The sequence below is a fragment of the Carassius carassius genome, chromosome 47 (assembly GCF_963082965.1).
Source record: "Carassius carassius chromosome 47, fCarCar2.1, whole genome shotgun sequence".
NCBI lineage: Eukaryota > Metazoa > Chordata > Actinopteri > Cypriniformes > Cyprinidae > Carassius > Carassius carassius.
In genome coordinates, this window is record NC_081801.1 from 2937436 (window position 1) to 2953313 (window position 15878).

General features: G+C 36.5%; 2 protein-coding genes across 2 annotated transcripts in view; one reads left to right on the top strand and one right to left on the bottom strand.

Moving 5' to 3' along the window:
- Positions 1 to 1858, top strand: part of LOC132130726 (urokinase plasminogen activator surface receptor-like) — an 81554-nt gene extending 79696 nt beyond the window's left edge. The window contains exons 2-5 of the mRNA XM_059542520.1: positions 723 to 842; positions 967 to 1104; positions 1390 to 1491; positions 1603 to 1858. Of these exons, the coding sequence (XP_059398503.1) occupies positions 723 to 842; positions 967 to 1104; positions 1390 to 1491; positions 1603 to 1793 (551 nt within the window). The 3' untranslated portion in view covers positions 1794 to 1858. The remainder of the gene's footprint in view (positions 1 to 722; positions 843 to 966; positions 1105 to 1389; positions 1492 to 1602) is intronic.
- Positions 1 to 15878, bottom strand: part of LOC132130933 (calcium channel flower homolog) — a 364794-nt gene that overhangs the window by 100096 nt on the left and 248820 nt on the right. The window lies entirely within an intron of this gene.

Here is a 15878-nt window from a genome sequence, read left to right on the forward strand (position 1 = left end):
CAAACACACCTTTCTGGAAGCTTGCAGTAATCCTGGAGACATGATTAGCTGGTTCAGGTGTGTTTAATTAGGATCGAAGCCGGACAGTGGCCCTCCAGCTCAATTTTCAGAATAGAATTATCTATTCAACAAATATCCTTCAAAAATCTATTAAGTATAAAAGTTTCCATAAAAAAAAAAATCTAAGTTTTTTTCAGGATGCTTTGTCAAATACAAGTATTATTGGTGAGCATTAGAGACTTATTTAAAAAACATTTAAAAGTGTAATTATTCCAAACTTCTGATCATTAGCGTATGAATGCTTTTGAGAAACTCTCCAGAAAGAGGAAGATTTGGTGCATCTGCTTTTTTTAAACCCACTTCTTCTCATTTCATAGCTGACTGAATCTGATAAATCCAGTTTTTTCTTTTTAAGGTATTGTACCTATTGTAAATAGATTGACAGAAGTAAATCTACTATACACATTCATTAAAAAGACTAATTTCCTTATTCCTCATTTCTATTTCCTGAAATATCTTCATCCCCTTTTTCTAGGATATAAAAACGGCACCAAAACACATTACTGTATCTCATTCACCTCCTAAACAAAGATGGACCTGCAAGTCTCAGTTTTTCTTTTGGGCCTTCTTTTCACCGGAGGTACAAAGATAAATAGTGGTTGTTTTTAATAGGTACAAATACAGGATCTCTCTCTCATCATCTCTCTGTTTTATTACTAAAGGACATGCTCTCAGATGTTATGAGTGTAATGATTTGACGGGTTCTTGTGCGGATAAGAAGGAGATAACTTGTGAAGGTGAATCTTCCAAGTGTATGAGTTTAACAGCAGTGACACCAATAGGTAAGACCAGTTGATGAACAGAAATTGACGGTTATATTTGTGCAAATGAATATGCAGATTAGATTTCTGCTGTGCATGTGAACTTGTCATACCAGTATCATTCTTCCTTCCTTTTTTTTTGTAGGTAACACTAGTCCTACATTAAAGGTTAAAGGTTGTACTTTACCTAATAACTGTCAAACCATGTCCTACAACTTTGGCAGTGCAAAGATGTCTTCTTTCTGCTGTGATACTGACCTTTGTAATGCCCAGGATTCTTCAGGTATGATACCTTAATGTTCATAGGCAAATAATCCAATCAACACTCATTTTACTTCTATTATCAGACATTATATATCCTGCTATAATAAAGAAATTTTTAGAGTACAGACCTTGAGTAAGGTTTGATGTGAGAGACATGTCTCTGCAAATATAAAATCTGGACGAGCACAGTGAGTGTTGTGATTAGACTTCTATAATCATTTAAAATGTACAGTCAGACTTTCTAGGTCATTAGATAAAGTTTCATTAGATATAATTTGAACAGAAAAAAAAAAAACTTTTGTAGGTTCCATCTCCAATGGAATGAAATGTTACTCTTGTGATGAGGAGAGCTGCTCAAACACAGTGAGCTGTTCGGGGAGTGAAGACCGCTGCATTACAGCAACAGGTGAGAATCTGCTAAAGGAAGAAGAAAGTCATTTTTATTTCTGTTGTTTGAAACAGATCCCATACACCAGTAAAACTAAGACTAACCTTTCTTTTCTTTCTTTTCATTCAGGGAGTTTCGGAGGACAGTCAGTGGGTGTGAAAGGCTGTGTCTCTAAAGCCATTTGTGATGCCACAACATCGGTTCCTAATGTTCAGGATGTCTTATGTTGTTCAGGGAACCTATGTAACGGTGCTCAGAGCGTCACTCAGAGCTTCCTGTTCCTCTGCTGTTCTCTGCTCTCCTTCATCCTGCTGCACTGAATCCAGCAGATCTTCACATTCTAAAGCAGCAGCAAAGACATGCATGCGTTGATGTACAAAAATACAATTCATAATTCATAATACAATTAGTTTATGTTTTGGGTTCATATTTAAAGGTTTGTCCTGTAAAAAGGGTGCTATATATATATAGCACTATAGCACTGAAGGCATCAAGGGCTATTTGACCAAGAAGGAGAGTGATGGGGTGCTGGACCTGGACCTGAACCCAATCCAGATGGTTTAGGGGTGAGCTGGACCGCAGACAGAAGGCAAAAGGGCCAACAAGTGCTAAGCATCTCTCAGGGAACTCCTTCAAGACTGTTGGAAGACCATTTCAGGTGACTACCTCTTGAAGCTCATCAAGAGAAAGCCAAAAGTGTGCAAAGCAGTAATCAGTAATTTTGTTATGTATATAATTCCATATATAATTCCACATGTGTTAATTCATAGTTTTGATGCCTTCAGTGTGAATCTACAATTTTCATAGTCATGAAAATAAAGAAATCTCTTTGAATGAGAAGGTGTGTCCAAACTTTTGGTCTGTACTATATATATATATATATATATATATATATATATATATGATCTTTTTATTATTATTATTATGTTGAGAACAAACAATATGCTCATATTAAATATATATATATAAAAAAAAAAAAGTTTAACAGGAGACATTTCCAGTTCCAGGATTTTCTTGTTCACACTTGCAGTTTTTTTCACAAATTCATTTTCTATTATTTTGCTCAATACTACGTATTTTATGTGTAACTCGCAAGAGGTATAATGTGTAACTGTAATACATAATTCTCTGGGTAATGATTCAGATTCAACGATTCGATTCTGATTCACAAGCTCTTCATGTCTTTTGCTTTTCTGGGTCCTTAAAGGGTACGTTACATAACATACACAGTTTCACCTAATCTCATGTTAATCTTGAGTACCTATAGAGTAGTACTGCATCCTTCATATATCCAAAAAGTCTATAGTTTTATCATATTTGTAAAAGAAAAATACAGCTTTGCGATTCTTTCCGGTAAAAGCCGAGCTCCTGAAGGCATGCCGAGAGCGGAGCTATAATACTGATGTTTCGTGTTGTTTCCATTAACATATTCACTTATGTGCTGATTTCCAAAAAAATACAGAAATCTCATGCAATTGTACTTACATGAATGGGGTCTTTTATCACAGGGATGGCTCCATGTTTTAATAGCAAATGATGTGCAAATCCAGCGTCGACTTGGGCCTTGTTTATAAAACATTTGTCACTCAAATGACCACAACACACAAATGCTCTTAATACACTCCGTTACTGCCCCGGGAAAACAAACGGCATCCACTGTTCATGTAACGCTGGGTTCTTATATATATATATATATATATATATATATATATATATATATATATATATATATATATATATATATATATATATATATATATATTCAAGTGTACAGTTTCCTTTTATTGCATCTTGAAATAAATATTTCTGACTTCTGTATCGATCTGTGCTGTGTTGTGTTTTTTTATTTTTATTTATTTATGTGTTTTTGAAGATTACAGCCTTTAATCTCAAAATAAATGTGCATATAAACCATGAACAATTTAATTATAGCTGTATTTATAAAATGCTTACTAATGACTATTCATTTTGGCAGAAGGCTTTATAAAACATGAACTGACTATTTACTAATGCTTAGCTAATGAATGCAGCTGACACAGTAAACTTTCCTTCACATCCAAAAATGCACTTATTTGGAGGCATTCTCAAACAAATCCTACGCAGCGCTGCCTACGATTTTGAAGCGCGTTGATGTGCGCGGTCTCGCTCTCCTCTAGCCAACGTGTACGCCGGCGCGCTTTTCCGACAGAAATGCTCATATAAGGACTTCCGCTCTTGTCTACGGCCAAAACTTGTACCAACCCGGAAGTAAAGTGAAAAGTGAAGTGACATTCAGCCAAGTATGGTGACCCATACTCAGAATTTGTGCTCTGCATTTAACCCATCCGAAATGCACACACACAGAGCAGTGAACACACACACACTGTGAGCACACACCAGGAGCAGTGGGCAGCCATTTATGGTGCAGCGCCCGGGGAGCAGTTGGGGGTTCGATGCCTTGCTCAAGGGCACCTAAGTCGTGGTATTGAAAGTGGAGAGAGAACTGTACATGCACTCCCCCCACCCACAATTCCTGCCAGCCCAGGACTCGAACTCACAACCTTTCGATTGGGAGTCCGACTCTCTAACCATTAGGCCACGACTTCCCTAAGTAAGTTTTTCATGTTACGGTGTGCTAGTTTGTTGCGGGTCATTCAGTAACACAAGCTTACTTCAAGCTGCCTTGAAGGACAAGAGCTCATCTTTACAGACTGAGATGATCGAAGGTCAAATATTATTTACATATTTAGTAATACAAATCAGCGCGAGAGCATTCCAATATGCTCGCCACTGAGTGGCGTCTGTACTTCCCGGTCAGAGAGCACCTGTCAATCAAAAGCTCACTATCCAATCAGAGTAGGTCACTGTTAAGCCCGCCCCCACGAGAAGTTTGTGTCAAAACACCAAACGAAAAACTGCGAACTGTAAGTGAAATCTGTGGCAATCATGGCCGCATTAACAATAGGGCTAGGCGGAGCTTAAAGAGTAACTAAACCCTAAACCAATTTTTTTAGTTAATGATCTGTAAGAATGGGGCTTTATTAGTGATGTTCATTGATTCGAGTAACTTTTTTGACATTTGAGTATAAAGTGTTTTATTTCTACAATATATGGTTTAAAAACGTCTGAGTGCTGCCCTCTTCAGGTTGAACGGTGGCTACTGCAGTTGATTTTTCCTATTGGATGTTGCGGTGGCAAGTGACGTAAGCGGTGGCAGGTGACGTAAGCAGTTTCCAGCTCACCACGCCCCTTGGTACGAGCTACCACGCCCTTGGCAGTATAAAACCATCTTGTTCCGTCAAAATCACTGTAGTGAGTCAGGAGTTGGAATTGCGAGTATTGAAAACGACCTGGATAGAGTATTATAGCATCTATTTAGCATACCATTTAAATAGTTATTTATTTTATTTCATGTAGCCTATGTAGTTAATTAGCATAGTTGTTAGTGTAATGTTAGTATTGTTAGAAGCATAGTTAGTTAGTAGCATAGTATTGCCTCAGTTAGGATAGCTTCAAGTTAGCGTAGATTTATTTACAGTGGTCAGGATGGTACGTGCTGGTTACTGGTTGCAACAGCATGGACCGTATAGTTTTCCAGCAGACTTGAAAATTAGGCGCTGGAAGACCACGATTTCCCGTCTAGAGCTAGAGTGTGCAAACTGCATTTTACACGGGATTGCTTCTCCAATGCAATGGAGGTGGAAATGGGCTTCTCCACACAGCTCGCACTGAAAAGCGATGCGGTGCGGGAGTTAAGACCACAGTTTGAGCCAGCGGCTCGAATTAATATGGCTCAGGCCACAGACACATCGACATCCTCCACTTCAGGTGAAGGTGGGGGAGAAAAGTCCTCTACTTCAAATTAACGCTCTGTTGCAAAGCTACTTGCGTCACTACAGTCAATCTCCATTTTAGCGACTCTGACAGCAGCTGTCAATTAATCCGTCACTGCGAGTCTCAGGTTCACGCCCCACGCACTCAGCCCCGCCCTCGGTTCATCCCATCTATCTCCGCTGTGCTCTGCCCACTTTTCAGCATTTTTCAAATATTGCCAGTGGGTGGAGTCAAGCTCTGACCAGGGGTTTAGTTACCCTTGAAGGCGGATTGACCACTAGCCATCTGATTGCCAAAGCCTTACCTCACGCCCCCCACACATTAGCCCTGTTATTTAGTGGCGCTTTGCCGTATATTCCATGCATTATCATGGAATCATTATCATTAATATTATAGTGACGGTTCGCAAAGACCCGACTCATTTAGTTACTGTGTGACAAGCCAGACCGCTCTCAGGAGTCACGCACACCATGTTCTCACTCATGCAGTGATTACGCACCGACATACAAGAGAGAGCTCAGAGCAGCTTACTGGGTTGCCAACCGTTCTGTATAATATGGAATCGTCCCGTATTTGACACATGAAAGTCTTGTTCCATATAGAACTGATACGGAAAGCAATTTGTTCCGTATTTTTGAGAATCAATTCAGAGACAGATCCATGACAGACACACACATAGCTTCTAATATATATGCCAGACCATGAACGAAGACAGGGCCGTCGCAAGTGGGGTGAAAGGTGGTGACGATTATAGGGGCCCACGGATGAGTGGGGGCCCCCGGCGATCTCAACCGTCTGGCTGAGGCTGGCCTAAAAAGACGATCAGGACAGTTGACAGGCCACTGCTGCGTGTCGTCACAAAAGCTTATCGTTTTCATGTGTTTTTAAGCCTGACCACTTTCCAATTTAAACATTCAAAAGAGTTTAAATCATTCAAAAACAAGACGCGGGAAAGCTGAACTGGTTACTCGCGCGCTGTGTTCGGTGCGCATGCATTTCACAGTCTCTCAGAGCTGCGTCTCACAGACAGCGACACTGAACCGAGCTCTCCTTTGTGAAGTTCTCCTCGAACTTCCTCCTGCACCCCAACGAACAAATACAAATCGCAGTTTAAACAAACAGAAAAGGATGTGAAAAAGCCCAATTCAACACCGCGGTGTTCTGGCGTTTAGGGCTCAAGCAGAGAAAGGCATCTCAAAACACTTGAACACACAATTCTCTTTTTGCTCTTGTGCCGACAAATACATACAAAATATGTCAAAAGTGAAAATATAAAGTGACCGCACCTTATTTAGCCACTGGCTGCTGTAATGTTAATCCAAGAAAATTAAATTAAGAAAATCGCTCACTGCTCTTGGCTGAAAAAAGTTTTTAAAAAGTTTTAATAGGTGCAGGACACTATAATTAATTTAGGTAAGTGAGTATAGCAAAATAAAGCGAACTGTGACATATTATACCCAAAAAAATCTTCATACAGCGGACAACTAGTGAAATTGATAGAAAAAAATGGGACCAAAAGTTATTCAGACACTTTGACCTCATGGTTTGCTTATTTATTTATTTATTTTTCTTTAATTGCTAATGCAACCTATTTCAGTGCTATTTTATATTTAATTATTTTGTTTTTCTGTACCTGTACACCTACAAACATGAAACAACTTAAACATTGTGCAATTAGCACAAATAAATAAATAGCCTACTAATTTCTCCACGTTTGTCTTTGAACAGCGTAACGTTAGCTTTTTAACATATTGGAACATCATCAGAGAATGCCCTTTTAATTGGTCGTTTCAGGCATTGTGAGTCACGTATCGTAGCAACGATGACGACAAGTGACAACAGCGGGAAATGTAAAAATGACTACCTCCGAGCAGCCGGCGAAAAAGAAAAGAGGACAAAAATATAGAATTGAATGGGAAAATAACTACCCGTAGCCGGAATGCGTGAGGAACAATGAATACAAGGCCCAATTGTACCATATGCCGTCGCGTTTTTTCTGTCTGTCACGGCGGAGTGTGTGATATAGCCCGCATCAGGCGATAATCACAAGAGGTGCGAGAGGCTGCGGGCGCATGAGGAAGCGACGTCAAGGTTGGTTGCTTGTCTGTCAGACCAGACGATTCCCGAGGCTGATGTGGTAGGCGATGTAATCGTGTATTTTTAAAAATCAAATATAGTTGATAAGAAAGTGGCCTAACATTCCATATACATCTCCCCCTTGTTGTGTTACGGTCTCCCGCTCCCTCATAATGTCAATCATTTCTGATGGGTTTCTTAATAAGATATCTGGAGGAGGAAAATTATTATTATTTAATTAATAATTGTTTTTTTTTTGTATTATTGTTTTGCACTGGAAAGAAAGTTAATTATAATGGAAGTATAATTATATAAGGACATTTGAAAGTAGTGAAAAAGTGAAAGTGAAGTAGTGAAAGTGACGTGACATTCAGCCCAGTATGGTGACTCATACTCAGAATTCGTGCTCTGCATTTATTATTTTTTTGCACTGGAAAGAGCATTCTAGAAGTCTAATTCTATTGAATAAGTTTGCACAAGTTAAAGCATAAGTTAAAATTAAAACGTATTATAAACTAAAAAAAAATCCATGGTTCATTGTTGGCAAAATGATCATGATAGCCTTTATATTTCACATCTATGTGGTTCAGTCTTGTATATTGATTAGGGCTACTTTACTATTCTATAAATATATAGGCCTAATAAGTTGTATTATAATATGCTATACTGTATTAAATATATTAATTTAAATGTATCAGTTAGTTTCCACAATATTCACCAGAAGTCATCATTTCAACGGTTATTTTTCAAAAATTTCTTCCGTGTGGTTATGTCACCGGGAGAGAATTCATTTAGTAAATGCTGGTTTTGAGACCATGGTGAACTTGAGATGGTTTTGCACAGGGCACTTGACTTGAGTTCAGACCCTGAGGTCTTAAAGCTGCTGTCGCCATTTGTGTCAATGTTAATCAAACATCAGAAATAAAGTAATTTACTGCCCTTGACTAAATCACTTTTGTAAAATAAATAAGAATGAATGTTGAATTTATAGTGAAAACTATGTATTGTATATTTGATTACTTTATACAATATAATATTATTCAGTGCTTTAAGTTTTTCAAGTAGCTATTTTCTTAATTGTATATTGTAAAGGAATTGGCAACTGTTATTCTGAATGATTCTAGATTATATTTATGTAAAACAACTTCAGCAGTGTTTTAGAAAAATGCGGGGGATTTTTTTTCTCTCTATAGTTGGTGAGCTAAAGTGGTGGGGGGGCCCTGCAGTAACTGGTGCCCTGGTGGCAATGCATTCACAATCCACGTTTAGCGAAAACGATTCTTTGAAAAACATTAACAAAGAATGAAGCATATTTGAAGAACCTGTTAAATCTGTGCGACTGAGTTCATTTTTTTTTTCATTTTCACTGTGCTTTTCTTTTTTTTTAATGGCATATTTTGATAGTTTCTAAAAAAGTTACGTTCAGTTTTATAAAGTTTCGTTAATTTTTATTGAAGCATATGTAATTCCATAGAAATGATGCTATAATGAAAGCACAGACTTTGAGATGATAAATAACTAACGTTACAGTGCTGTAGTCTACTACGTGATATGTTACCCACTTTTAAAAAGCCTGAGGATACATAACAACTTCGTTTTGTGTCAGAACTTTCACACTTTCATTCATAAAATCACCCCGTCTGTGTTTGAATTGCGATTGAATCGCGGAATTCAGTCACAAATGGAACTTGCTGTATAAAGCAGAACGACACGGAATTCGGCCATTTTTGAATGAATAAATCAAAAGTAGGGCTGTATATTTAATAAAATCTCGATGGGGACTACTAGTGTCTGTGAATATTAAAGGTGTTGTTTTACATGTCTCTAGGAATGAGTGCTCAGTGTGTGCTCTACCACACACACACTAAAGCACGTGTGGTGTTTTCAGCTCTTATTTTTCACTGTATTGACGCATGATGTAGGCTACACATGTACACAGCGCGCTATGAGAGGATTTCACTATTTGATTCAGGGGCGTAGGAGCGATTTTGGGGGGAGGACAGTAAATGCCAGGGGAGGTTCGGGGGAAATTCCCCAGATTTATATATATATATATATATATATATATATATATATATATATATATATATATATATATATATATATATATATATATATATATATATATATATATATATATATAAAAAATATATAAAGCACCTAAATGCTCATTTCTAATGAACATTTGTTTTCTAATTTATTAAATATTGATGAAAATAAATATAAAGTATATATATATATATATATATATATATATATACCGGCTTTATATCAGCCATCAGCCACCCTGCTCTCTATGATTTCGGCATCGGCCATCAAAAAGCCAATATTTCTGGACCACTACAGAAGACGCAATGCAGTAAAGGTGGAAATATAAAAAATGGAATCAGCTGTTAAATGTAGAATATCACTGAATCTGACAAAATTGGAATTAAAAAAAAAGGATTTCAAAGGGCCCTATGTAGCTTTTCATTATAAAGCTTCAGCGATAAACTATTTTTACGTTTAAATATATACACCGTATTTTTTCGGACTATAAGTCGCACCTAAATATAAGTCGCATCAGTCCAAAAATACGTCATGACAAGGAAAAAAAACATAAGTTGCACTGGACAATAAGTTGCATTTATTTAGAACCAAGAGAAGACATTACCGTCTACAGCCGCGAGAGGGCAGTCTATGTTTTCAGTGTAGACTTCAGGAGCACTGAGCAGCATAGAGCGCCCTCTCGCGGATGGAGACGGCAATGTTTTAACTTGATTCATTTCTCTTGGTTCATGTCAAATTAATTTTGATAAATAAGTCGCTCCTGACTATAAGTCGCAGGACCAGCCAAACTATGAAAAAAAGTATGTCTTATAGTCCGGAAAATACGGTAATCATAACAACAACTAGTTAAATTAGTTGGACACAGTTCCCATGTATTCTTTTATCCTACAAAAATTAGCATTCTGTCATATTCCCATTACCTGTTTCTCACTTGGACCTAACTCTCCCTGTTCTGTGGTCTCTTCATCTCCTGTCTAGGAAAGTAACATGTTTGAGGACACAGAACTGGTTTCAATGCAAACTCTGATGACATGCCGTTGGCCTAATTTTCTATTAGTACTAGATCTAAAGTACATTTACTATGTGAATTTTAGAATATACTGTATGTAGCTATCCATACAACTTACAAGCTCGTTCTCCTCTGTCCTCTTCCTCTTAAAGTATTGTAGGATACTCATCTCTGTGTGAACATTTTGACTAATGTTACTTCTACATAGTTTATGGACATGTATCAATGGCACATTGAATTCACATTAGCTAATTAGCTATCATTTGCCTGTTTTACACAACATAAAATAAAAAAAATTTGCTTCTAAGTAGGCTAAATTTGACAGTTTTTAACAATACAATAAAACTAATGATCAAACTGAAAACCAGCAATCTCCCTCAAATACAAAGTGCGTCTGTGAATAATATTGTTGTTTAACGTTAGTTGTAACGTTAAAATCAACCATCCAAATCTGTTTGGCAGATCCAGCTGATGTATTCCAGCCCAAAAACTGTTCAAAAACCGCCAAAATGCACACAAAACCACCAAAAATATGTTAGCACTGATCAGTATTTATTTCAGTATTTTTACTTCCACGTTTTTCTTTTCTACTATGTTACTGTTGGTTACATTTACATACAAGAAATAAACACTGGCTGCCGAACAAGCGTGCCGCACAAGCCCTGAAAAGTGAAGCCAAAACGTCTCGATCGCCCCCTGGTGAGTGGTCCTAGTATAGGTCATAAACCCCGCCTCCCCATGTTATTCAATGGGACGCGAGACCAACTAAACAATTAAATTACCCTTCAAATATCTTTTTTCCGAAGCTGTTTTTTGTCATTTACTGTAGTTTGTATCACGCTAATGTAAATTCAAGTGTTCGTTTTTAAAATAAGTTGTTTTTTAGATTATTTAATGCTCTAAAAATGGTGGTGTGACGTCGTGATTGACAGCTGTGATTGACAGCTCTCTGAGCCGAGGAGGCACTGAAGCATCAACAGGCTTTTTTCATGATCTTCGGAGGACTGAGGAGATTGTATTTACCTTATTTTAATGAGATTGGAGTGGAACGGAGCAGACAGAGTTCACAGGAGCAGGACTCCACTTCCAAAACAGTGCAGATTACGGTATGTGCATTCTGCGAGGGAGAGTGAGGGCGGGGCACAGGGGCGGGGCCGTTGATTTCGCGGCTTTAAGGCTTTACTTCCTGCTTGCTACTGCGCATAGCTACTGCGCAGAACTGGTCCCTAGATCGCTATCTGCGCAGGCGCAAGTCCAAGATGTCAGCGCCATATCGGGACACTGGCGGCTTCAGTTTTGACCAATGGAAGAGAGCGAAGGCGAGTCGTCCATCTTTTTTTACAGTCTATGCTGCCGAAGCATACATAAAATAAACCGTTTTATGTGCATTAGCGCCACCTTTTGGACTGGAGTGTTGCCCTCCTTATAAATAAATGATTCCATCAAAACCTTACGGCGAAATGACAATATCCTCCACACACTCGTTTATAAGGCGGCCTCTTGCATCTTTGCTAGTGGATTTTATTTCATCCAGTGACATGATGGGTTTTAACTTCATTCAGGAGATTTTGGGTAACTGCACAACTGACAGACTTTGAGCGCACTGCCAACGGTGCGTGTGTGTGTGTGTGTAACCATAGCGACAAAACGACAAACTTTCGGAACCTGCACTTAAGCCTATAATTTCGTTTTAAAAAAATTAAATATGGATTTAAAAGTTTCAGAATGGATTAATTTGGAGACTCTGAAATCAACAGAGATAGGCAGGCAATACAAAACAAAATCTGACATTGGGAAATATTGAGGGGGACAAAACTTGGATTTTGAAATGTGGGGGGGACGTGTCCTACGCCCCTGATTTCATTTGATAAAACTATCGTCATTCATTTGTAACGTATACACAAACAGAAACTTAAATGTCTTTACGACAACCTGTCTAAATAAAATGTCGGTATAACTTGAAGAAATTTAAACAGAAATATTGTATAATAATAATAGTTGATTAAAAAACACAGAAACTCTGTCTACAACCCACCACTACAAAAAAAAACACCACTTTTTCAAAAACAATTTCTAAAAGTACATTTGTATTTGTGCCTATAATGTTTATTATTATTGTCAGATAATAAAACATTTGCTTCAGGGACCATATTCATATAACATCTAAGGCTAAATGTAGCTCTTGACTGCTTGGGTTATATGGTTATTAACACTAAAAGAAAATCAGTTGAGTCTCCCCAGCTGGAAATGTCATTGGCATCTTGTGTTTCTTATAATAAATTGACATGCTGATAACACTTAATCTTTCATAATACTCTCAATAATGCTCTCAATTACATTAGTGAGTGTGGTGGTGCTTATGGGGTAACGCTCTGGGACAGGTGAGAGTGAGGTGGGGGATCACAGTATACTCGCTACAAAAAACAAAGTTTAAAATGTGACACTGGAGTAAATGGTGTAAGTCTGCTGAATATGAAGCAGTGTTGTTACTGTTTTTTAATGTTTCTTATTTTGTATACAGTCAGTCAAAAACAGTTTGTTTCCCCTCTCACACATCTGCTTCTCATCACAGTCTGTGTCTTAATCTTAATGCCTTTCCTGTGATAATGCCCCTTACTTCTATCACACTTCTATCTCCTTTTAAGTGAGATCACATTGTATGGTAACTTATTCGTATATGTAATGCAAGACACTGATTGCATTAGATTAAGTTTGTAAATGGCAGCCTGTGCCCTTCTGTAGTGTGTACATGTACTATTTATCATCAAACTGTGATAACTGTGACTATACGTCTGCCATATGTTGCCACCCCTTAAAAATTCCTGACCCCCTTCTTGCCACAACGTCAGTATTTTTCTAGATCCGCCCCTGGAAATGTCACTATAAAGCACACCACCCAGGAAGTCATTTGAAACTGGTAAACTTCTGGAAAAGTTCAAGGATCCAGTAAGGGAATGCATTAGTAAAATAGCGCTAATGCAGAGAAAACACAAACGATTCCATCAGAGATTGTACATTCGTCAGCAGGAACTACACTTCAACTGTATTTTACAGACAAAATAATTATGAAATTACAAATAAACATTACATGGTCAAATTGCATTTAATATAAATTTATTTCATTATTTGCAATCAACATGCAATACGCATCTAAACATTATATTCAGTTCACAAATAAAATATGCTAAAGTTACCTTTTTTCCGGAGGGTGATGTTAGTTTTTATTTTAGTGCTCAAGAATTTGACCTGTTTGATAGCAAGCTTGACAGTCTGATTTGTTCTTTGGTCTTGTGTCAGATTTTATTTGAGTTAGTGTGTGGAGTAAAATTTTAATTCAAACTTTAAATGACTTTAAATTTAAAATAGTCTTTTGTCTTTTTTGTCTTTTGTTAATTTTTTTATTTTAAGTTGTAAGTTTTCAACCTGTGGGCCGCGATGGTATTGCAGGTGGGCCGCCAATTACTATTCAAGATTCAAGATTTTTATTCGTCACATACACAATTATATAGAGCATATATAACCAGCAGTGAAATGTGAATCAGGTCCGCTCCATGGACAGTGCAATTATTAAAGAATATAACATAAATATAGGTCTGAAAGAATGAAATAAAACTAAACAATAAAAATATAAGAATAAAATATAAAAAAGATGTATACTGTAGAATTAAATATAGAATGTAAAATAATGTGCATTAAAAGTACACTGCATTCTTAAATATTAAGATACCCAGGGATGTACAAGAGGCAATGTGCGTTATACTGTAGTCTTAAATATTAAGATACACAGGGATGTACAACAAGAATTTATCTTTTATATTTTTGCTGCATATGCTACAGAACAACAGCAGTTGTGGCAAGAGGTGCCTGCCCGAGTTATTTTCTGTTCATTGCCAGTTCATTCAATAAAGACAGTTAACAATCTAGCTTCTGAGTACTAAGTTGTTAACCCAACAATAGTGGCCGGGGTCAGTTAATTTTTTTTTTGCAGTGGGCCGCGGAAACATATTTGTTTGGTTGTGTGGGCTGCGAGTTGAAAAAGGTTGGGAACCACTGCAGTACAGGATTTAGTGATAATGCAATTAAATTCATTTTAAACCTCTCACTCGTGAAGACAAAAACCAAACGAAACGAGTTTGACCTGTATGAACAACATTGGACCCCTTTATCTTTACATGATTGGATCACTAAAGACAGTAAGTCAAGCTTGGAATGACATTCCATTGAAAAAAAAAAAAAAAAAAAAAATTATATATATATATATATGTGTATAATTCTAAGCCTCGGTAGAATTAATGAAGTAAAACCTGATTATACCACTTTTGTATGTCTATAAATCAATAATATTAACAATAACAATTATAATAATAAAACAATTTAGTTCTTTTAAGTTTGTGAGTGAGAAACTTATGCAACCCAAGCAGCACTTTTTTTAATTGATCTACAAGAATTTCAATTTTCTACATTACATTATTGACAGTGATACTTATGAGAGAGAAGTACAGTATGTGATTAATGCTTTTGTAATGTACTGTATTTCACATCGGTGTACAAAGTATTTTTAATCATTGTTAATTCATAGTCAGATAAGCACATATGTAGGAGATATACTATTAATTAGCATTATTTCTTGCAATGGTTTAACACATAGTACACCTTGACCATATTTAAAAGACATATAAGTAATTATGAAATTACATATAAGATGTTTTGAAGTTCTTCTTAAGTAGTTAAAAAAATACTACAAAGTTTAATTTAAACAATAATTAATTTTCATTTAATTCCAGGTAACATGCAACTAAGTGTCCAAAACAATTACATTCAGTTTCTACTTAAGTACATTATTTTAAAAGTATATTATTTACATAAGTACTCTTTTTAAAATTATGCTAAAGTGTACTTATTTTTTCACAAGAGTGCTGTTAGTTTACACACTGTAGTGAAGTGCTCGAAACTTTGATCAGTTTAATAAAGTGGGCTTACTTTAAAATGATGACTGTTTTTTTTTTTTTTTTTTTTTTTTTGGTCTTGTGTCAGATGTGGATTAACTTTAAAAAAATTATTAAATGACAATTAATGATTTTAAAAACACCTGTGATGTTTCCTATTAATTCCTACTAAATTCTAATTCCCTTCTAATTTTCATTAAATGGGGTTTAGTTAAGATTTCAAGTCAAACACTTTACGTGAATTAGAATTGGAACTATTAGCCTGGTTTCTCAATAATGTTCCATCTTAATGTTGGTCATAACTTAAGAATTCATACTGTATGTAGAGCTTTAGATTGAGCAAACACAATTAAATTCAACTCTAGTTTGTTAAAAGAAAAACTCAACTAAAAACTAAACTAGTTTGACCTGTATGAATGCCTTATGTCTTTCAGTGTACAGAACACAGAAGAATGTAAGTCACACAGGTTTGAAGTGACATTATCGTGTGAAAATGAGACAATGTTCACCCC